The sequence below is a fragment of the Formica exsecta genome, unplaced genomic scaffold, assembly GCF_003651465.1.
Source record: "Formica exsecta isolate Colony F162 unplaced genomic scaffold, ASM365146v1 scaffold333, whole genome shotgun sequence".
NCBI classification, from domain to species: domain Eukaryota; kingdom Metazoa; phylum Arthropoda; class Insecta; order Hymenoptera; family Formicidae; genus Formica; species Formica exsecta.
The window spans coordinates 711,041-733,347 of NW_021850582.1; the positions used below are offsets into that span (position 1 = coordinate 711,041).

General features: G+C 32.8%; 5 protein-coding genes across 6 annotated transcripts; 2 read left to right on the forward strand and 3 right to left on the reverse strand.

Moving 5' to 3' along the window:
• Positions 1-109: 109 nt before the first annotated feature.
• On the forward strand, positions 110-3,200 carry LOC115238407 (ubiquitin carboxyl-terminal hydrolase 46). The gene is made up of 8 exons (XM_029812191.1): positions 110-523; positions 1,055-1,135; positions 1,255-1,471; positions 1,545-1,625; positions 1,694-1,989; positions 2,068-2,205; positions 2,407-2,550; positions 2,642-3,200. Exons 1-8 carry the CDS (start codon positions 521-523, stop codon positions 2,747-2,749), a joined length of 1,068 nt encoding a protein of 355 aa, XP_029668051.1. The 5' UTR covers positions 110-520; the 3' UTR covers positions 2,750-3,200.
• Positions 3,201-3,209: 9 nt separating this feature from the next.
• LOC115238408 (60S ribosomal protein L21) lies at positions 3,210-4,455 on the reverse strand. Its single transcript, XM_029812192.1, has 2 exons — positions 4,325-4,455; positions 3,210-3,924 (listed from the first exon to the last, which is right to left on the reverse strand). The coding sequence occupies exon 2, from the start codon at positions 3,908-3,910 to the stop codon at positions 3,431-3,433; it is 480 nt and encodes a 159-aa protein (XP_029668052.1). The 5' UTR covers positions 3,911-3,924; positions 4,325-4,455; the 3' UTR covers positions 3,210-3,430.
• Positions 4,456-4,610: 155 nt separating this feature from the next.
• LOC115238336 (sterol regulatory element-binding protein 2-like) lies at positions 4,611-14,712 on the forward strand. Its single transcript, XM_029812061.1, has 14 exons — positions 4,611-5,074; positions 5,588-6,133; positions 6,273-6,504; positions 6,579-6,967; positions 7,038-7,967; positions 8,161-8,465; positions 9,044-9,205; positions 9,611-9,962; positions 11,501-11,844; positions 11,937-12,532; positions 12,764-13,416; positions 13,581-13,975; positions 14,070-14,328; positions 14,424-14,712. Exons 1-14 carry the CDS (start codon positions 4,975-4,977, stop codon positions 14,474-14,476), a joined length of 5,316 nt encoding a protein of 1,771 aa, XP_029667921.1. The 5' UTR covers positions 4,611-4,974; the 3' UTR covers positions 14,477-14,712.
• On the reverse strand, positions 14,539-19,099 carry LOC115238405 (uncharacterized protein KIAA1841 homolog). Of its 2 annotated transcripts, XM_029812188.1 has the most exons (10): positions 18,743-19,099; positions 18,398-18,616; positions 17,329-18,112; positions 16,796-17,176; positions 16,394-16,660; positions 16,012-16,306; positions 15,619-15,847; positions 15,269-15,530; positions 15,027-15,211; positions 14,539-14,944 (listed from the first exon to the last, which is right to left on the reverse strand). In XM_029812188.1, exons 2-10 carry the CDS (start codon positions 18,486-18,488, stop codon positions 14,835-14,837), a joined length of 2,604 nt encoding a protein of 867 aa, XP_029668048.1. In that variant the 5' UTR covers positions 18,489-18,616; positions 18,743-19,099; the 3' UTR covers positions 14,539-14,834. The 2 variants fall into 2 exon arrangements, with proteins under 2 accessions (XP_029668048.1, XP_029668049.1); XM_029812189.1 differs by lacking the exon at positions 18,743-19,099 and having other exon boundaries at positions 17,329-18,230; positions 18,398-18,539.
• An 857-nt stretch (positions 19,100-19,956) lies between these two features.
• Positions 19,957-22,192, reverse strand: LOC115238406 (intraflagellar transport protein 52 homolog). The gene is made up of 6 exons (XM_029812190.1): positions 21,658-22,192; positions 21,305-21,522; positions 21,099-21,207; positions 20,753-21,035; positions 20,389-20,637; positions 19,957-20,294 (listed from the first exon to the last, which is right to left on the reverse strand). The coding sequence occupies exons 1-6, from the start codon at positions 21,789-21,791 to the stop codon at positions 20,028-20,030; spliced, it is 1,260 nt and encodes a 419-aa protein (XP_029668050.1). The 5' UTR covers positions 21,792-22,192; the 3' UTR covers positions 19,957-20,027.
• Between the last annotated feature and the right edge of the window lie 115 nt (positions 22,193-22,307).

Consider the following 22,307-nt stretch of genomic DNA (forward strand, 5'->3'; position numbering starts at 1 on the left):
ATTGGTCAATCAAATATGACGACTAGATTTTCGAACGCAACCTTCAAGTTGTTAATGAACACGGGCATATCTAGCTCATTCGAGAACTCTATGATATAATCAGACAGAGAGCAAAGGGTAGGGGTAGGTGAGGGTGGTGCGTTTTGACTGCTGAAAAGTTTGCGGAGAGAGGTGCGAGGTGCGACGACGGGATAAGTCCGTTTCGGCTAATTCGTCGTATCGCGAGAACGAAAGCGCGGAGTGCGAACCTCGCACGATCAGCTGGATCTTTCGTCGTCGAATCGTCAAAATAGTCTGAAATAGTCGCGCGACGACGTTTTTCCACGGCCGACACGTGGAACGCGGGGAACCAGGATAGCGCTGTGTTACACTGCGGTGTCGCGACGATATCTCATCCCTATGGAAATGCTCTAGCTAAAGAAAAGATTCTGGATCCGTCGATATACGATGGAGTTTATGCCGCTGCTCAAGTCCGTGCTAAGTGCTTGTCAGTGTCACGCTCGAGTTACTGTATCATAAAATGGTAAGTATTCCATCACACATACACATTTATATTCACACATATACGGAGCCTTGAAAAATGATGTCTGGAAAAATAATCTCTGAAAACAAAGATATACGAATCTGTTCGATAACTTTAAACACTTATTATCAGTTCCTATACGTGTGCACATCCCTGCAATCGTACATCTTTTTACGACCGATGTCACGATCAATGTGCATATCAAAAACGTATATATTGTATTATTTTATATGCCTTAACATAAAAATAAAGATACATCGAGAAATTAGTGAATTACATGTTAATGTTTATATATTTAATTATAATTATTTCTACAAGATTTTCTTCAACGAGCTGCATTATATTGATATACATATATCGTAATTTTATATGTTGTCGCATTTCACAAAGTTGTATTTTATTATTATATTTTGTTGTTTATATATATATATATTGTACAAGAAATTATTCTAATGAAAATTTAATATTGTAATAATATTATATATGTGTTACAAATAATAAATAATATATTATCTTTATCTACAATTTTAGGGTGCAAACATCTCACAATTAGAAAGAGATATTGGCTCTGATCAGTTTCCACCCAACGAACATTATTTTGGTTTAGTCAATGTAAGTAAAACATTTTATCTAATGAAACTATATATGTAATATTCGAAAATTAAAGACTTATAAGCCTATTTAATTTATATTATAAGCTCTATTCAACATAATAAAATATATTCTTGCAGTTTGGCAACACTTGTTACAGTAACTCAGTATTGCAAGCTTTATATTTTTGTCGTCCGTTTAGAGAAAAAGTTTTAGAATACAAAGCTAGAAATAAGCGAACTAAAGAGACACTATTAACATGCCTAGCAGACCTGTTTTACAGTATTGCAACACAAAAGAAAAAAGTAGGTTCTATAGCACCAAAAAAGTTTATTGCCAGATTGAGAAAAGAGAAAGGTCAGTATACAGCATTATTATGGATAAATTTGTATTTTATAGTAAATGTTGTAACTCTAACATCTCTTTTCAGAGGAATTTGATAATTACATGCAACAAGATGCGCACGAGTTCTTAAACTTTCTCATAAATCATATAAATGAAATTATTCTAGGTAAGCATTTTGTTTTTTTAGTGGCATTTATAGTGCATCTTACTTATGATTATTATTTTGTGTATTAGCGGAGAGAACTCAGAACAAGCCGGCCGGAGGAAAGTGTGGGGCAGGAGATGCTGCTGGTTCGCCACCGGAACCTACGTGGGTTCACGAGATATTCCAAGGAATATTGACCTCGGAAACACGCTGCCTTAACTGTGAGACTGTTTCTAGCAAAGACGAGGACTTCTTTGATCTACAAGTTGATGTAGATCAAAACACTTCGATCACGCACTGCCTCCGATGTTTCTCCAATACAGAGACCCTATGTAGCGACAACAAATTCAAATGTGATCACTGCAGTAGTTATCAGGAAGCTCAGGTATTAACAATACAGTATTCTATTCGTTATCGCCTTTTGAATAAATTATTTATCAGAAATGATTGTTTTGATTTACAGAAACGAATGAGAGTCAAGAAACTACCTATGATCCTAGCATTGCATCTAAAGAGATTTAAATATGTGGAACAGTATAATCGTCACATAAAAGTATCTCACAGGGTAGTTTTTCCATTGGAACTCAGACTTTTCAATACTGTAAGTTTTTTGTTTTATAAAATATCTTAAAATCCAAATCTTAGTAATATATATGATTATTGCATACATACATGTGTATGTAATATAATAGTCACAAAGATATTCAGAAATATTAAAAATTCTTGTAAAGTCTTTCTCTTAAAGACAATAATATATAATTATTTCATGTTTAATAGCAATATGTAATTGTTTTAATTGCAGAGTGATGATGCTGTAAACCCAGATCGTTTGTATGATTTGGTGGCAGTTGTGATACATTGTGGAAGTGGGCCTAACCGAGGGCATTACATTTCTATAGTTAAAAGCCATGGATTCTGGTTGCTCTTTGATGATGATATGGTCGATGTAAGTTTTTTAATTTTTAATGTGTCTTATGTAATTAGACATTATCAAAATACATTTAGAACAAAAAAATTAGACATCCTTATACTTACAGAAAATTGATGCATCAACTATAGAAGATTTTTATGGACTTACATCAGATATTCAAAAGAGCTCTGAAACTGGTTATATTCTGTTCTATCAATCGCGTGATTGTAGTTAAAGTTTAATATAAATAGCAATTGTGAAGTTAAGCATACTCCTGCTAATTTTCGTATTGTAACAAAGTGCGCGGTGAATATGAATGTTCTAATGGTATGTTAGATTATTTATGAGAATGATATATGATTGTTTGATTATGGTTTGGCTCCTAGAATATAAATAAGGAGAGACGCGACATAGAATTTCATAATCTATCTAAATTTTATAGAAAATTTTTGGTTTGTATAAACTATATTGATTATTTCAGAAAAATTGGGAGCAGTTTATGTGTAATACTTTATATATTTATTTATAATGTATGTCCGAAAGCTAGTCCATCTTTGGAAGAGAATGAATAATTTACATTATTACAATAACTTATGTGTCCAGATATAGGGAGAAACGTTGGAAGCACTATCAGATTCTATACAAATGTAAAGAAAATATGACTGAGAATAAAAATATTGTTATCAGAACATCAATTTCATTTGTTACGCATTATGCGCAATGATATATTTATAGTCTGAGATTGAAATAAGCAATCAGATTTAAAAGCAGCATATTAATATTTCATACATGATATTTGTTCTTCAAAGACAGAGCATTAATTATTCAAACTCTTTTTAAGCAATGTTATGTGATGGTAATATAAGAATAATAGATTAGATTTCTATTTTGAAAATTTTATAGTTTATTCAATATTTTAAGCAATAAATTCATATGGAACTGGTGCGAGTAAGATGGGCGCTTCACGTCCCGACACAATATGTGCTTTAGATGGTTCGGCCGGCTGTCGTTTGAGCTGAACGCGAACATTTTTCTCCTTTGCCTCTTTCCTGAGTCTCTCGTTCTCTTTGACGCGCTTGAGGAAGTCATCTCTGCACTTTGAATGGCTCAGATGTTCGATGCGAACATTGATCCTCTTGGCAATGATACGTCCACGCACTCTCTTGTTCACGATGACTCCCAGGGCGTGCGCAGTCACGTTGAACACGCGACCGGTTTTGCCGTGATAGACTTTATACGGCATACCCTTTTGTACAGCACCGTTTCCCTTAATATCGACAATATCGCCGACTTTGTACGTTTTCATATACGTGGATAAGGGAATGGTTCCATGTTTACGGAACTTGCGGGAGAACAAGTCCCTCGTGCCACGTCTGTAACCTTTCGAGTTAGTCATGGCAATGTGTCAATCTGTAACAGAAAAAAATTGTACATAACTGTTAAAGGATTTCTTATACAGAACTTAACCTAAATGTTTTTGAAATTTTTCAGATGAATAAAACGAACGTAACGTTACGTTTCAAGTTTCGTGTGATATCAGATTCTTAATTACAATCTTAATTGTATTTTTTTTTGCCGTTATTCGAAGAATCTTTGCATGCAAAGCGTAACATACAACGCAAAATATGCACGTGGCTTGCGTGTAAAAGCAATTAAATGAAATTTGACTTTTTGCATTTTCCGGCCAAGTTGGTGAGGTTGCCGTATATCAGTAAACGAGAATATATACTTATTTTCGACGTATAGCGAGAAATTATATTTTAATTTGGTCCAAATCTTAAAGAATCTTGAAATATTGACAAAAACTTACATAGAAAACTCACGTCCTGACGTCGCCACGAAAGAAGAGACTTGAGAGATACGATGAGATATGCGATATATGTTTCGATTTTCGATAAGCCGGAATCAATATCTCGCAACGAGATATCGATAAAAAATCCGTGTCTCGCATACGTTCTTGAAGAATCATAGTCTATGATTATACTTGAGCGCATAGGTCTGTTCTTTATAACTGAACTGACTGCACTAGTTCAGAGCTTATCTTTCTCCTTCCAATGTGGAGAGAAAAAGAAAAAAAATTTTGGATCACCTATTGTATTTATCACATCACTTCTTTCGCCCCGCTATTAGACAAAACTGACAAACAGCACTGGAAAAATGAACGACATTATTGTCATTTTTTTTTAAAATTGACAAATTGAACGGATTCTTGTATTTTCAATCCTGTCAACAAAATGCCAGAGGCGTCGATTTTACGAGTTTAGTATCGCGCGCGATGACGCAACATCATCCGATCTGTAGCGGCGCTTGGATTGGCCACATGATGATCATACGATCGTTTATAATTTTTTTAGTTATTGCGTTTGACATATCGGTGTTGCGCTCGCACGAGCTATCTATCGTTCTTGGATTTATTCGATGTGAGACAAAATATTTAAAAATCTGACGACGCAGGGTACAATGGCAGACCCAGGCGGATGGGCGCCGGCCCGAGACAATGATTTCTCCAATTTCCAATCGAATGACAGCTTCAATTTGAATGAAGTCACTGGCATCGATGGTAGGTATCGTCAGCAATATATTTTCTCGTTGAGCATTTTTTGTTAAGATCCCAGAGATATACAAGACTAACGAGAAAAGTTTTGTAACATTTATTATTTTATTAGGCAGGTATTATTTTGCCTGGCTGTTACATGCATCATTTGTACTTTATCTGTTATAATACTGTATGCAGCTATACAAAAATAACAAAAAATGATATAAAATAATTGATTTTTAATTAACAATTATTTGTGTTCTATAAACTTGTATTATATGTATACTATTTAAATTTATTCACTCAAAAATAGTGCTTTAGAAATATAGTTTTTTATATTTTATATTATCATAATTGATGTATATTTAATATATATTTTTTACTTTATTATATATATATATATATATAAAAGCAATTAAAACTAAAAAGATTGACAATATATAATTAATAACAAAAAAACTGGCTTTTAGTATTAAATATTTACAAATATTTTATCATATTGCCTGGTTATGATAATTATCTGTTAATATATTGCAGATCTTTTAACAAATTGCGAGAATGAGTTATTGAAAAATGAGCTTTTTAGCGATGAGGCTCTACTTTCTGAGTTGGAAGATCCTATACCAGTGGATGGAAATACATTTGATTTCTTAAATATCAACAATGATGAGTTTAAGGATTTTAAAGATTTCAAAGACCCAGCTATCCTCGAATCACCAAGTACAAATGTTATAGTAACGCAACAAGCAGTGACGGATAGTAATCAACCTGTTGCTTATATGCAGCAAGATATTACATCAATACCGCAAAATAGACCACAGAGAATATCAGTGGCTTCAACAACACCTACAGTGTTTAGCTCACAATATGCGATACCACAAAATGTGAATTTTAATGTTCAATCTCCAAATGTTGTAACATTGGCCCCGGTTGCCCAACAACGGCAGCTACTTCTACCAGCTAAATTGATAAAATCAGAATCTCTTGTGTATTCTAAAAATGGACAGACCATTACATCGACTCCTGTTCCACATCAGATACATACTCTTGTAAATACTGCAAATGGAGCAGTCTTAACTACTGGTAAGTAAAACTAGATAAACTTATTTTCAAAATATTTATAATCTAGCTTAAACATAAATAATTATTATTATACAAAGATACGAAAAATATATATAGTTATACAATGCATCGATATATATTTAATTGTGTTCTATTCAAGGGATTCCTGTAGTACTGGACACTGACAAAGTACAAATTAATCGTCTAAACACAACTACACATGTAGGTGTACCAAGAGTGAGAGAAGTGAAACGCAGCGCTCACAATGCTATTGAGCGACGTTATAGGACATCGATCAACGATAAAATAATTGAATTGAAGAACATTATAGTTGGCATCGATGCCAAATTAAACAAGTCAGCGATTTTACGGAAAACTATCGACTACATCAGGAAAGGATAATTAATTTTATCTTACTCGTATATTGATGATGAACTTTCTAATTATTTTTCCTGTACAATTGTAGATATTTGCAAAACACGAACGCAAAGTTAAAAGCCGAGAATATGTCGCTGAAAATGGCCGCTCAACGACAAAATCTTCGCGATCTGTTGGTGTGCGGGGAACTTACACCTCCGCGTTCAGATTCCAGCGAGCCGTCTTTGTCACCTGCACCCGCACCGATGTCACCGCCTTCTCCGTCGTCGGTAAAAGATGATTCGGATATTCTACAGAATCTTCATTCCGTGTCCAGTTCTGGAGGCATGAGAGATCACACCCGATTGACGTTATGCGGATTTATGCTACTCTTCTTAGCATTCAATCCTCTTGGTATTCTCATGAACAATGTCGGAAAATTCAATTATGATTATTTAAACACGAGATTGGACGGACGGACGATACTCAATTATCAAGGTAAAGATTATATTTTATTTTACTTTAATGAATTCATTATCGCTGATATTTCTTCTTTTTTGATTACCAGATCAACCAGAATCAGACAAACAGCTATGGAGCAATGTTATTATCTGGTTCATCAATTTGATACTTCTGGCGGGTGGTTTCTGTAGACTGTTGCTGTACGGTGATCCCGTTTTTCCTACCGGTAGCAAGATCTTCCTTGAACTACGTCGTTGGAGACGTCAGGCCGAATTTAATATATCCAAACATGAGTACAATCAGGCGTATCGAGATTTACATCAATGGTTGCAATACTTTGGTCGATCCTTTCCGTTATCGCGCACAGAAATTTATCTCGCGACCACGTGGCAAATAGTGAGGCAAATTCTTCATAAATTATGGCTGGGAAGATGGATCACGCTGATCGGCAAGTGGTTCTCGGAGAAATCGGAACGGGAACAGGCGGAGATGTCCGTAGAAATAGCAGTTGTCTACCAACACATGCTCTGCCTTCGTCTGTCCGAGGGTACGCAAGATTCGACACTGTATCTCGCTTTATGCGCCGTCAATTACGCTGAGGTCGCCGGCGAGAGTATGCCGAAGCCACTACTGGCGGAAATATATGTGAACGCCGCGTTATGCTTGAAACAATCTCTCTTCCCATACATACACAAATATTATCTGGGCAAGGCGCGCGTCTTGTTGTCCTCATGTGCCGTTCCTCCGAAATTAAAGTGGATCATGACTGATGAAGGTGCGAGATTCTTGGCATCCCAAAAGTGGCGATACAAGAAACAGTCCGATAGCGAGTTCACATCGCAAAGCAGTCGAGCGGACCCGCTATCGTACGCAGCTCGCGCCTACAGAAATCATCTAATCGAGCAGTGCTTGCGTTTATTGACCGGTACGGTCGGAGAGTGTCACGCGTCCACCGTACTCGAATTGGGACGAATCATCATGGCTTCTGCAGAAGTGGACGCCTGTTTCCCATCTATTGACAAAATCAGTGTAGCAAGTACGAGAGAATATTATTTAAAATGTTTAAAAATCTTATATGTATAAATGATATATTTTTGTTGTATTTATATATATATGTATAAAGTTGATACTTTTTAAATTAAAAATTTGATAGGGGATAAAGATGAACTATTTTTTTTCAGCATGTTATTAATTTGTATATTATTTCTTCTTTTTTATTATTTTTGTAGCGTGCGAAGATGAGATTGGATTATGGTGGGGGGCAGTGATTTGCGCCACCGCGAGTTGGAGATTAGGAGAGGAAGATTCAAAGGCATGGAATATCGTGGAGAATAAATTTCCTTATGAAAGAAATTTCCAAATCAGCGATAATAGCAGCAGCAGTCCATTACCACATGCTGTACTCAATGTTCTGCAAGCAGCAAAACATTCTACAAAGATGGCTTCTATGCGTTTCATTGATCAGGCAGGATTACTGCTCGAACAGTCTATGGTGTACTATCATTGCAAGGAGCAATCATCGCAGCAAGTCTTGGTAAATTATCAAATTAATTGTGACAGATTTTAATTCACGAATAATTGCTCTACCGACAGTATTAAATGTGTGATATTAGTCTATTTCAAGTTGAAATAGCAAAATTAAATGCAATTGCAGAATTATTGGTCACGAAACTCTACATTTGCGGATGTCTTGCGCTTTGTGTAAAAGAATGTATAGAAAAACAATTATATTAATATTGGCTATGCATTTTTGTTTAAAAGAGATCAATATATATTCTTATGCAGAAGTGATTGCGAATATTTCGAGAGTTTCATCATTGATTGAATATTAGAGATATTTAAAATAGTTATATTTCTTTTAAAGGTTATTACTTTTTTTTTCAAGTATAACCTGTGCTATCGTTTACCTGTTACAAGAGTGCATTGTAGTTGCATTGCATGAAATATAACTATGCAATACTCCTGCAGTGCAACTCCTGTGGCAGGTTGCAGCACCATGTACAATAGTTTTATATCTACCTGTGATTCATATGTGTGTGTGTGTGTCTGTGAATGTATTTTTATAATAAGACTCTGCCCTATGCTAATCTCTGTTATGCTTTCTCTTTTCAGCTTACTCAATTATGGATCTGTGACTGGCTTCTCGAAATACGCACAACACTGTGGCAAGACTTGAGTCAAGATGCAGAGTTGGAAAAATCTGTCGCGAATATATCTCTTGCAGGATTCCAACGTGACTTGGCATGCCTGAGACAATTGTGTCAACATATTCCAGTAAGTGTAAACTCTTCATACATGTTTGTTTTCAATGAAATTGATATAATGTGTGTGTGTGTCTGTGAATGTATTTTTATAATAAGACTGCCCTATGCTAATCTCTGTTATGCTTTCTCTTTTCAGCTTACTCAATTATGGATCTGTGACTGGCTTCTCGAAATACGCACAACACTGTGGCAAGACTTGAGTCAAGATGCAGAGTTGGAAAAATCTGTCGCGAATATATCTCTTGCAGGATTCCAACGTGACTTGGCATGCCTGAGACAATTGTGTCAACATATCCCAGTAAGTGTAAACTCTTCATATATGTTTGTTTTCAATGAAATTGATATAATGTTATAAGAAAATAAAATTTGTTATACATATCTAAGATACATATAGAAAATATTATCTATTTTTCAGTCTGTATTGGCACGAGTGTTTCTGTATGAAGCTACAGCACGCATTATGGCTGGGGCGACACCGGTAAAGACTCAGATTTTGCTGGATCGGAGTCTGCATCACAGAAACTCGCGTTCCTCGATCATATGCGGCAAGGATCGATCACAGGAGCAGAACAATGGCGAACGGGAGCATGCCTTCGCGTTATGTTTAGCATGCAGACATCTGCCAACGCTACTGTTAGCTTCGCCGGGAGAACGTGCCGGTATGCTCGCGGAAGCCGCCAAAACGCTTGAGCGAATAGGGGACAGGAAACGTCTTCAGGAATGTTACAAATTGATGCGACAGTTAGGCTCAGCGATTACCGTTAATTAACGCATCAATGTTTTACGAATTTACGCGCATATATTATGTATAAAATATTACATATCATTTCTATTTATATAAATATTAATTTATGCACATATGTATACAAATATAATTTTATTATTGTCGTGCCTCTTTATTTTATATAATTATTTTCTCATACTCTTATTTAAAAAAAATACATCTTATCTATTCTCTTTAGCTTTTCTTTTCGTTCGTGAATAATTGATTGATTAATTACAATTGTGTGTATATGTAATTAAATTAATATTTACTATATTAACTGCAGAGAGAGAGAAAGGATTATTAAAAAATATAAATTTCTTTAAAAAAAATATGTATTAATAATAAAAACAATGTGATGCATGATAATATATTAAAATAATTATAAATTTATAGATTTTCTCGATTTAATTATAGATTGTATAGATCGCGTATATAAGATCTATGGTTTGATACGAATTCCTTATAGCTATAGGTTGCGGTCAGAAAAACACTAGAGATGCTTCGAAGTGTTTGATTGACCAATCAGAATAAAAGGATTAAAGATTTCTTTATTTTGATTGGTTAATGCATTACTTCGAAACATCTGTAGCGTCTTCCCAACCGCAACTATGGATGCGGTCGAGAAGACACTAGAAATGCTTCGAAGCATTACATTAACCAATCAGAATAAATAGATTTTTACTCTTTTTGTTCTGATTGGTCAATCAAACGCTTCGAAGCATTTCTAGCGTCTTCCTGACCCCAGCCTATAAGTAATAAATCTATGGTAGAAACAATTGCCAATATGAAAACAATAAAAAACTAGGCATCCATTTTTTTCTTATATATTATTGGCGGCAATTTATCGTACAACTGTCTTTTGTGTTTGTACAATCCGCTCACGCTCACGCTTTCAATCACGCGTGCAACCGCTGTTCTTGTTAACCGTTCTTAACATTTCGAACAAAGTTTTGTTTTACTTTAAAGGAGAAACTGATCTTTAATTATCTCATATCATTACAATAATGGAAGTCGATCTTTCTGTTGACGATAATTTAAATATGATTGATCCTGGAAGTTCTTCAACTTCCTTCGCAGGTAAATTTATTTTATTTATCGATACAGAAAATGCGAACATTGTGTACAATATATTCATAAATATATGGCATTTTTTAAAATAACCTTTGCTTGAAACTTTTGAGAGAAACGTGCTTTTAGCAACAAGTTGACATTGCTTTTTTTTTGCTGAAATATTAATATAGTATATGTTTTTCATTTCTCGCTCTGATTAGAGCAGAATTGCCACTTATTATTGAACTCCAGTCCAATTTATTAAATGAACAAGAATCGCGAATTTTATCTAGTTTTATTAATTAAAATAATTTATAAAATTTTTTTCTTTTTGCTCTCATTTTTTGTATGTATACATATACTTTTATTCTGCTGGGATAGTTCCTAGCTAACAATGATTGCAAACAATAATTTTATAAATAGAAAACATTGTATATGTATATTTTATTTTAAAATATAATTGGATATTTTTATTTTCTCTTATATAAGATACATCAATCACCAGTAATGTCAAGTTTAATAATACACCATTGGAAGAAGAAAAGGCAAGAGGAAGAAAAAGACACTACAATGAGATTGAGGTTGAAAGAAAACGGCTTATGGAAGAAGAATATAATCGTGAAATACATGAACAAAGATACAAGCGATTGATGAACTTGTTGAACAAAAGTAAATTTTATTCTTCTTTTTTGGTAAATAAAATTAAAAAAGGAAAGGATGTTAAGAAGAGAGGGAAGCCTATTATTAATAATGAAAATGTACCACCATCGAATAAGAAAACAAAGAGGCTTGGTGTAGAAAACTATAATATACAAGAATATATATCTCCAGAAGTAAGTAATGAAAAAAAATTCAAATTTTTATCACAATTTGTAATATTATTTAAGTATAAGAGGATTTATAATTTTGATCAAATTATGTACAGATCAGGAAACAAATGCAGGCTAAAAAGAAGCAAACAAATCTAAGTCAAGAAGATATAAAAGCAGAACTGCTGTCTGCAGATTCAGAGATTGAAACAGAACCATCTACTATACAAAACACTGCTACTTCACCAAAATATTTTTGTGGCGATTTATATGATTATCAGCAAGCGGGTTTGGAATGGTTAAAGGTGCTTTATGAGAATGCCTTGAATGGGATTCTAGCCGATGAAATGGGGCTTGGGAAAACAATACAAGTGATAGCCTTGATATGTCATCTTATAGAGAAGAAACAAACAGGACCTTACTTGATAATTGCACCTCTCTCCACTATACCAAATTGGCTATTGGAATTTGAGAGATTCGCTCCTGACATACCAGTTGTGTTATTCTATGGTACACGAACCGAAAGAGAAGCTATACGTATAAAAATTAAAGATAAACACCATGTTACAAATGGTTATAAAACACAACCTGTTGTAATTACTACCTACGAAATACCATTACAGGAAAGTAGATTTCTTCAGTCTCAAAAATGGAGATATATCATAATAGATGAGGGACAGAGAATCAAAAATTATAACTGTATGCTAGTCAAGTATGTTGATTGCTTAATTAATTAAAAATATCAACATTTATAAGTTATTTCTAAAATTAATATACAAATTCAGAATAATAATAAAAAATATTTCAGATGATAAATATTTAAAAACTTATTTTTGATTTTTTTTTTTTTTTTTTTTTAAAAAATTTTTTTTTTTTAAAGACAATTACAAATATTTTGTTATTTTTTTGTTTTAAAATTAAGATGACAAATTAATTTTTTTAGGACCTTGAAAACGATGCAATCTATGAATAGGCTAATACTGACTGGAACTCCACTTCAGAATAATTTAGCTGAACTATGGTCCCTTTTAAACTTTTTGTTACCGGAAATCTTTGATGATTTAGCTGTGTTTGAATCATGGTTCGATGTTAAAGAGCTCGAGCAGGAAGGCGCCGAAAAATTTTTGAAGCAAGAAGAGGAGAAACATGTATTATCATCGTTGCGCCAAATTTTGAATCCGTTTATGTTAAGACGAATAAAAGCTGAGGTTCATTTGGATATTCCTCCTAAGAAGGAATTGGTAGTCTATGCACCGCTCACGGAATTACAACACGATCTTTACAAAGCAGTATTAAATTATGATTTAGAAACATTGAGCAAAATTGAGAAACCGGATCCGATTATACAGACTTCAGACGGTAAAAAACCGAAAAGACGGGCTTTCTTGAGAAGTAAATACGGATCTGCCAATGGTAATTTCGAAAATGAAATGTCACCAAGTACTTCGTTACAAGACCTCGATACTAGCTCTAATACAGATGAGTGGAAAGCAATGAAACCTATAGACCAAAAAAATTTGTCAGTATGGAAACAGTATACTGATGTTACAGAGCGTAACAGGGATTTTCTTGTCCGTATTCAATTTCAAAATAGAAGTAAGTTATCATTATAATATGTTTGATTCATATTTTTAAACATCATTTATTTCATTATTTCCATTTATGTTATATATATATAAAGTGCCTTAAAAATCGTGGCGACCGTTACGAGGACCACCCTGTATATATATTTCATATATTGTTATATATACATATTTTAGTACCAATGTATAAGAAGATTGTAAATCATCCATATTTGGTTCACTGCCCATTGGATTCAGTTGGTTTGCCAAAAATCGATGATGATTTGATCAGATCCTCCGGCAAGCTTTTAGTGCTGGACGCTATGCTGGCGAAACTTAAAGCGCGGGGTCATAAAGTTCTGTTGTTTTCGACAATGACTATGATTTTGGATATGATTGAAGATTATCTCTCATTACGAAATTATAATTATGTAAGATTAGATGGTAAAATTAAAATGGAAGAAAGAAAAGAAAATATTAAAACTTTCAACAACGATCCGAATATGTTTATATTTCTTATATCTACTAGAGCTGGTGGAGTTGGATTAAACTTGGCGAGTGCCGATACTGTTATTATATACGACAGTGACTGGGTGAGTTAATAATTTTGGTGTTATTCTTTTTTTTTTTTTTTTTTCTTTTCGATTTTATATTTTATTCGCGCTCGCGAATTTTAAACGCTTACAGAATCCACAAGCGGATATACAAGCTATGGCACGATGTCATAGAATAGGGCAAACAAAACCTGTGGTTGTCTATAGGCTGTGCACTAAGGGAACAGTTGATGAAACGATTATCAAACGTTCCGAGGCTAAACGTGTTTTAGAAAAAGTAGTTATTTCAAAAGAATGGCGTGGAACAAATATTTTTAATAAAGATGTTTTATTAAAACTGAAGCAGCTAATGGAATCTAAGGAATATAAAGTTGTTACTTCTGAAAATGAAGGTAAATGTTCTTGTCACCACATAATATACACATTGTTCAAGTAATATGTATGTAAAGAGTTGTACCGAGATTAATAAATCAATTTCTTTTTGTAGTGTTTACAGAACTACAGTTGAACGAACTATTAGATAGAAGCGATATGAATTAATAAACAAGAGGTATAAGATTCAGGAATAAATCAAGAACACATACAATATAATTACAAATTAGATTGTTAGATAAGCAAATGTTTATTCCATAAATACAGTATTGAATATATTTTTGCAGTAATAAAATTTTACAATGGATCTTTAATAATGACGAATGATAAAGATGCATATTTATTTTTTTATAAAAACTTCAATTTTCTAATGTATTTAAATTAAATATATTTATTAAACAATGGCATTTATAATATTGTGGCAGTGTCTTTTCCTTCTCTTTATGTTAAATCACAACAAACTAATTTTTTCAACACGATATTCTAGATATATCAGATGAATTATTTAATCCTGTGCATATATAAATCAAGACTTGTTTGATTTCATACGAGTCTTCCCTATTAAAAGGTTCTTATATTTACAAGATTGAGCTAACTGTTCGCGGAATTCAGCTTCTAGTTTCATATATGTTCCACCTATTTTTCAGATATCAAGTATTATTTCTGTGATATTATTTAATTTTTACTTAATATATAATTATGTACATGAAAAACATACCAATAGGTTGCTTAGTTTTATAATTGTGTTGTTGCTTGCTGTAAGATTTCGACAGCAAATTCTCCATCACCGTTCTCTTTGTCAGAAGAACTATCATTTGCGCTGCGGCTCTTTCCTCAAAATCTCTCTGATTATCTTGATTATGTCTTACGTTTAAATTGCCGCTCCAACATCTACTGTTGTTCCTAAAAGATCATAAAGTGATTTTGCGTTATAAAAATATTATTAATACGATTTCTTACTTCTGATTATGTTTCGCTTTATTCATTGGTTTTAAGGTGCATAATGTGTTGGATTCTTCGCTATAATACGATTCGTCGTCTATACTGCTATCTTCGTATACAGTTCCGCCATCGTCTTCGTCGTCCTCGTCCGTAAACGAAGAAGCGGAAGACAAAACATCGGTTGTAGTTGTGGAAATCTGTCGACGAAGTTTCTGTAAAGACTTTTGCGAATCTTGCGTTTCAAGTAATCGACGGAGTCCCGAACTTCCCCAAATTTTTCCTGTTTTTGAAAGAAATAAAATTTGCGTACGTATTATAATAATTTATAAGACATGAAGGAAGACAGAATTTCTTCGAAAACAATTTACCGAGCAGACCAAGTTTCGGTCTCGGTGGCACGAGTTCTATGCCATTCCACCACATTATATCCTTGCATACTAATTTGCCTGGACGAAGAGACGGATCGCGTGTCACCAATCGTGTAATCTTTTCCGGGAAAAAGAGCTGGGGCGGTTCGATAGTTATTACTTCTTTATTCGCTGTCAGAATATTTAAAACATTTAATTCTTTCTCGCTCTTTATATCTGGTACATGTTCCTAAAACAAATATATAAAAGCATATAAAAATAAGAATCTTATGTAAGCTATATTTGTATATATACATTACGCGATCCTATATAATTAATAATAATATTTAATATAAAAGTAAATTTTTTTTTAAATTTATAATTACTAAAAATATATAATATGTTGATACCAACTTTGTACCTACATCCGCCTTGACTAGATAAAGCTTCGAATCTATAGGCACGTTGACTGCAGCACGGGTATCTTCCTAGAGGAAAAGGCGTAGGCCTCTGTTGCTCATTCACAAAGAATTGCGCAGATTCTGGATGATAACAGCACCAATCGATCTGATGTATTGAGAAGTACACATTACACTGCTGGCAAAACAAGAAATGGCAATCTCCCCACAATCTCCAATAAACTTTGCGCCAGGAGCGCAACTCTGATCGTAAGGTAATGATGTAATCATTCAATGTCCAAGTCAGATCTCTAAAATAATGAGATATTTTCCATTTTTCCGTTTTCCATTTTTGTAATAATATCTATATTGTAAAGTACTGTATATGTCATATGTACCTCACATGTTTGCTGCGTACAGTTCCCTTGTTATCAATTTTCATTGCGCTTGGGACGCAAGGCACAAAATCGGAAATCGATTGTATTACATTCCTACTGCATTTTCCACATTTAAATAGCATAGCCAATGAACTGTAATGCCCCTTTTTATTATCCGGAGTGGTTTCTACTAGTGACATGATCAATTTGCAGAACAAACGACTTTGAATTTTATCTTTTTTGTCTTTTAACATTTCAACATCCTCGTTTGTAAATAATTCAGCCAATCTGTCAATAATCGTAAATGTCAATAAAATAGTGGAAAAGAAAAGATTTTGATAGCTACTTATTATTGTTTGCCATATGGTTAAAATATAATCAAAACTATAATTAAAATTACGACGAAAATAATGAAATACATGCCTTGTGAGAAGATTATCGTCTAGACATGATAGGATCGTCGACGTCTTTAAAATATCTGACATGTTGTCGTGGCAATATTGAAGACAATTTTCCAAAAGTGGCTCCATTTGCAAAAAGCAAGCAGATACCATAATCGGAATGACATTACTCGCCTCTAGAACTGGCCATTCAGACTTTTTTATGATGTCCTTTTTTACCCATCTCATTAGCCAGTCAAAAATAACGACATCACAATGTACCGATATGTCTATCTCATCAAGTTTCTGCCCTGCTGTGACGTCAGCAAAATAACACATTTTTTGTATAAGAAGTTTTTGTGGACATCGAAAGTTTTTTTTGATATTCTTATCTTCATCGCATACATGAATTTCCACGTCGTTCCTAAGAAATACAATATGATAAATATAATGATAATATTACCATAAACGATAATATACACATAAAACATTTATGCAAAAAAATGTTACTGCACAGTGTATTTTTTTGTTCAATTTTGTATATATTTATTATATATTGTTACTCAAAACACTTACTCCAATGATTTCTTGTATATCTTATTCTTCTCCTTATCTCGTTCTTTATGAATTGTGACTGTTGCTTTATTCTCAATTACATTACCCAATGAAGAGTTTTTTTTAACATCTGTGACAACAGTAGATTTTTTAATAACAGGCTGTGATAGGGAGGATTTTGGTAGCATGTATGGTAAAACAGAGTCCAATAATCCTTCGTGCAAAATATCTCTTAGACTTTCCTTCATGACTTTCGCTAAGCCATGTTCACTCTCTTCTGAATGCTCCTTAAACTGTAAAATTCTCCTCTTTTCATTGAAGGTTTGACAACTTTCTAACAACTGATTTACTTCTCTGATATTATCTCCCGTTTCTAAACATTTAGAAATACTTTCTGCACTATTAGATTCGTGTGTAGAATCATCCTTATTGCATGCCTCATAAATGGTATTACAGGAGATTGTAGAAGATTGTGAGCTTATCGTACTATTTGATATAGACGAATTTGCTTCTTTACTACTTGTTGTTTGTAACAATAACTCCTGTACAGAATCATTGTGTTTGTATTGTTGTTCTTGAGTATTGAGATTACAATTATTATTGGTTACTTTATTATCTTCATGTGTTTTTAAATCTAAACTAATTTTTGTTAATTCTTGCCAATCAATTTCACTATTAGCACTCAGTATTGTAGCCAAACCTTCACAACTGTCGTTAACTTGGTATGCAGTTCTCATAAATTCGAAGAATGCTCCAATCGTTAATTTCGAGTGCTTTTCTTCTTGGAGATTTCGTAATCTTTCAGCTAAATTCAAAGTGTCTATTATTACTATCATCCATAATTTTTTGTACCATAATTATGATAGTTTGACCCATTTTTGTGAGATTATTAATCGATTCAGTGTGCCAAGCTCCTGTGTAATCTGATATACGCAATTTAGTCTATTAATATAGTTCAAACATAGCAACAAAAAAATTGTGCTAGTGCCACTAGATGCAGAAATCATTGAAATACTTCAAAATAAAAGTATAGCATCCGCTAGCTAATTTTGGTGCAATCTATAGCAGTCTACCAGTGATTTATATGTACCTTCATTAGTTGTTGAAACACATGATCTTAACACTGCATGTGCATTTAAAGCTACATTATTAGCTTCATTATTAATTTCATGTGACTCCATGATTCTCCTTTTAAATGAAAGAATATTTGCACTGCAATTTAATTTTTGCACTTATAAAGGTATTACTCTCTCTTGTATTATATGTAACATCGAAATATTTTACATCGATTACATCGTATAACTCCGACCTGCAATGTATAACCGTAAAGTTTATAAAAATTGTTGCAAGAATTTTATTGTAAGAGGTTAACGATTTGTTTAAACAATTATATCGTTGCGCAAAAGTTATATATATAGATAGTAAAAATTCTCACTCGTTTTCGAAATACATCATTTAGCTTCTTTCACGAACCACTCAGTTACGGAATGCTTATCTTTTAATGATAGAATTATTTAATGAGATATATTTATATTATTTTATTACACAGCATGATTATTGTGGCAGAGAAAATTAGTGATGCAAGAATTGGCAATGTCGCAAAACAGCTGATTTGATCTGGAAAAATCACATGCATCTGATTGCGTCCGATATATATACATATATATGTATGTATATACGTAATAAAATGCCAGTGGTATTATTGTATAATAATAAAAATGACTGTGCGCGCGTGTACAAAATATAGTGTAACAGCGAAAGCGATTGCGTCCAGTACCCGATATGTATATATATGTGATAATAGAATTATTTAATGAGATATATTTATATTATGTTATCACACAGCATGATTATTGTGGCAGAGAAATTATTGGTGATGCAAGAATTGACAACGTCGCAAAACAGCTGATTTGATCTGGAAAAATCACATGCATCTGATTGCGTCCGATATATATACATATATATGTATGTATATACGTAATAAAATGCCAGTGGTATTATTGTATAATAATAAAAATGACTGTGCGCGCGTGTACAAAATATAGTGTAACAGCGAAAGCGATTGCGTCCAGTACCCGATATGTATATATATGTGATAATAAAATGCCTGTGTGTATTAATAATAAAAATGATAGCGCGCGCGTGTGTATGTGTGCAAAATGTAGTACAACAGCGAAAGCGATTAATATGCATATAGTGTTCAATGCATATTACGTAACGAGAATATCTCTATTCTACACGTATTGCGATATCCGATGGGTTAATGTACTTTCTAAGATTTTTTTAGCGCGCGCTATTCTGGTTCCTAAGTAATTTTATTTTAAAAACTTCAACTTTAATTTTCTTTTCTCATTTATAGTGATCCGAAAATTACTATCTAAATTAATCTAAAATTACTAATTTAATTAATTAGTCTTACAACTTATCTCTCAATTTTCATAAATGATCGCTGTACTTATAAACACCTAAGGAGAAAAAAATGATATAAATATATATGGAATATGTTGATATATATAACAGCACTTGTCACAAATTGTCATCAGCTATAATAATTGATTCAAATTTTCTATGCATCGTCGATAAATGCTGCTAGATAAAAAAAAAATGGAACAGTAGAAAATTTAAATAAAACGCAATAATTTCTTCCGCTAAACATTTACTTTTAATAGATTGTCTTATAAAATCAGTGATAAATTCTAATATCTTCCTGTACAATAATTTCAATCGTGCGTTGCTTTGTAACTGCAGATTTTCTGAAAAATGAAATTCAATACTTCTTTAGCAGTATTGAAATTGTTTATCCTTATTATAATACTTCCGAATTCTCTGATATAATGATCTAGTTCCTTATCGTTTGATAAATCTTTCGTCGACATATATTTGTTAGTAAGCTGTGAGAGTTTCAAAAAATCAGAACTGAAAGCTTCATTTAGATCAAAAAGTTCCAAAGCAGGTGGCGATAATTCTTGAAAACTCGGGGGAAATACCTATACAGGATAAGTTCAAAGTTATATACATAATAATTATATGTGATAATATATTAGAAATAGAGATAAATTGGGCACAAGATGCAATGCTCACTGATGCTTGTGTGGGAGGTAAGGGTGCCTCAAAATGAGGTGGGATTAATGTAAGTGATTCATGTTTCACCCCCAAAGCCTCATATGCTTTTATGCAAGCTGGTATCATGTTCAAATTTATGGAATAAAAATGCTGCTTAAATAACTTTGTATACTCGCGAGGAATGTCGATATTATCCAAGTCTTGCGTGCAGACTTTTGGATTATCTGCCTGTTGTGTTATATCTGGCACAAAGTTGTATTCCCAAAACTATACATACATAAAAATACATTTTGTTAATTGCATTTTACAGATTTTCTAAATTTTAATATAGAAAACTTTATTCTTTAAATTACATTAATTTATACAATTAAAATAAACTTACTTCTATATCATCCGTGTGATGATCCACTATCCCTGTGATATCCAACTCAAAAAAATCAAAAATCATTTCACGTAAAGCATCATTATTCTCTTTTTCTATATAAGTATCTGCTAGCATTTTAGATGAACCTAACACAACCAACTTGCCACCAGTTGTTTTTACACAATGATAGGCACAAATGGGTCTGTTCATTGGAATAGCAATTGATCCACTGGACAAAACGACGACAGATGGTTGAACTACATTTAAAGTAGCACCATAAGGATACAAAAATTTCATAACACTGAAACAATTATGTATTTAAAAAAGTTGGTAAAAAATATGGAATATTAAAACATTGTCTTACATGTACTCATCATGATCCTTTAAAAATATAGACTTGTTTGACAAGCCTTGGCATATTAGAGATTCCTTAGGATGCATTGTTTGACTGTAACTCATGCGAGCTACGCTATCTGGAAATAGAAAAATGAAAAATTGTGAGTTTATATATATATAGGAAGTTTTAATGAAATACTTCTTTCTCTTTCTCTTTTTGAAGATTTCACGTACCATTATTTACCATAATACCGAATTCTTCTAGCAAAAAATTGATATTTGTGTTGGATTTATTTTCGCCACCTTCTCCAAGTGTAACAAGAACATTGCCACCAGAATTTAAAAAGGTTCTAATGGAATTCATTTCAAGCTCAGTAAATTTACCTAATGGTCCTGGCAATATTAGGATCTTGACATTTGCCAATAATTCTTGCGATATCACTTCATTGTTTCTGAAATATATACATTTTTAAGTGTAAATTTGTTTTCACTATTAATGAAAATTTCTAAAATATTGATATGTAATGAAATTAATATGAATATATGTAAGCAGCTGTGAGAATTCTTTTTGGCAAAGTCTCACTTACTCTACAAATTTCCACTTTGCCTTCAATTTTCGTTGAAGTACTTTGAATTCGTCGTTCAATTTTCTTTCATTTTTCGATACATCAAAAATAACAATGTTATCAGTTTTATCGCCACTTCCGAAAATCGAGCTCATAATAAAATTATTATTATTATAAATCGATTTAATAAATTATTTATGTAATATAATACAGCACATACAATTCGACATTACATTATTACATTATATTACATTCAACAACTGTCACAGTATATATTACTGTCAAAATATTCTATTTGTGTTATTGCTATGACAACCGTAGTAACATCAAACATATATATTCAATTATAATCGGTAATTATTAATGATTTAATTATTTATCATTTCATTGATATTTTTGTAAGAGTAAAATAATTTCTGTAATATTTTTTTATTAGAAAACATTCTGATAGTTTTCTATTTCTGATTGTTTCGCGCTATATTGCCTCTTCGTTATAATATGCAAGATGTAATGTCGATAATATCAATACTCTTCAATTTCGTTTAATGATCAAGAAATTATTTTAGTTAGTATTTCATCGGTAACTAAGATGTCGTTGGTGTGATATTCCTCTTAAAAAAAAAAAAAAAAAAAAAAAAACAAATCCCCAACAAAAATTCTACCCACCGACG

Coding starts and splice junctions, on each gene's coding strand:
- LOC115238407 (XM_029812191.1), top strand. Junction 1,990..2,067: donor GTAGTTATCAGGAAGCTCAG/GTATTAACAATA, acceptor TTTGATTTACAG/AAACGAATGAGAGTCAAGAA. Junction 2,551..2,641: donor TTGATGATGATATGGTCGAT/GTAAGTTTTTTA, acceptor TTATACTTACAG/AAAATTGATGCATCAACTAT.
- LOC115238408 (XM_029812192.1), bottom strand. CDS start 3,910: ATGACTAACTCGAAAGGTTACAGACGTGGCACGAGGGACTTGTTCTCC.
- LOC115238336 (XM_029812061.1), top strand. CDS start 4,975: ATGGCAGACCCAGGCGGATGGGCGCCGGCCCGAGACAATGATTTCTCC. Junction 9,206..9,610: donor AATTGTGTCAACATATTCCA/GTAAGTGTAAAC, acceptor TCTATTTTTCAG/TCTGTATTGGCACGAGTGTT. Junction 12,533..12,763: donor TATAACTGTATGCTAGTCAA/GTATGTTGATTG, acceptor TAATTTTTTTAG/GACCTTGAAAACGATGCAAT.
- LOC115238405 (XM_029812188.1), bottom strand. CDS start 18,488: ATGGAGTCACATGAAATTAATAATGAAGCTAATAATGTAGCTTTAAAT. Junction 16,661..16,795: donor GACGATAATCTTCTCACAAG/GCATGTATTTCA, acceptor GATTATTGACAG/ATTGGCTGAATTATTTACAA. Junction 14,945..15,026: donor TAAAACTAAGCAACCTATTG/GTATGTTTTTCA, acceptor TCTGAAAAATAG/GTGGAACATATATGAAACTA.
- LOC115238406 (XM_029812190.1), bottom strand. CDS start 21,791: ATGAGCTCGATTTTCGGAAGTGGCGATAAAACTGATAACATTGTTATT. Junction 21,036..21,098: donor AAGGATCATGATGAGTACAT/GTAAGACAATGT, acceptor TAATTGTTTCAG/TGTTATGAAATTTTTGTATC. Junction 20,295..20,388: donor TACCTCCCACACAAGCATCA/GTGAGCATTGCA, acceptor TATCCTGTATAG/GTATTTCCCCCGAGTTTTCA.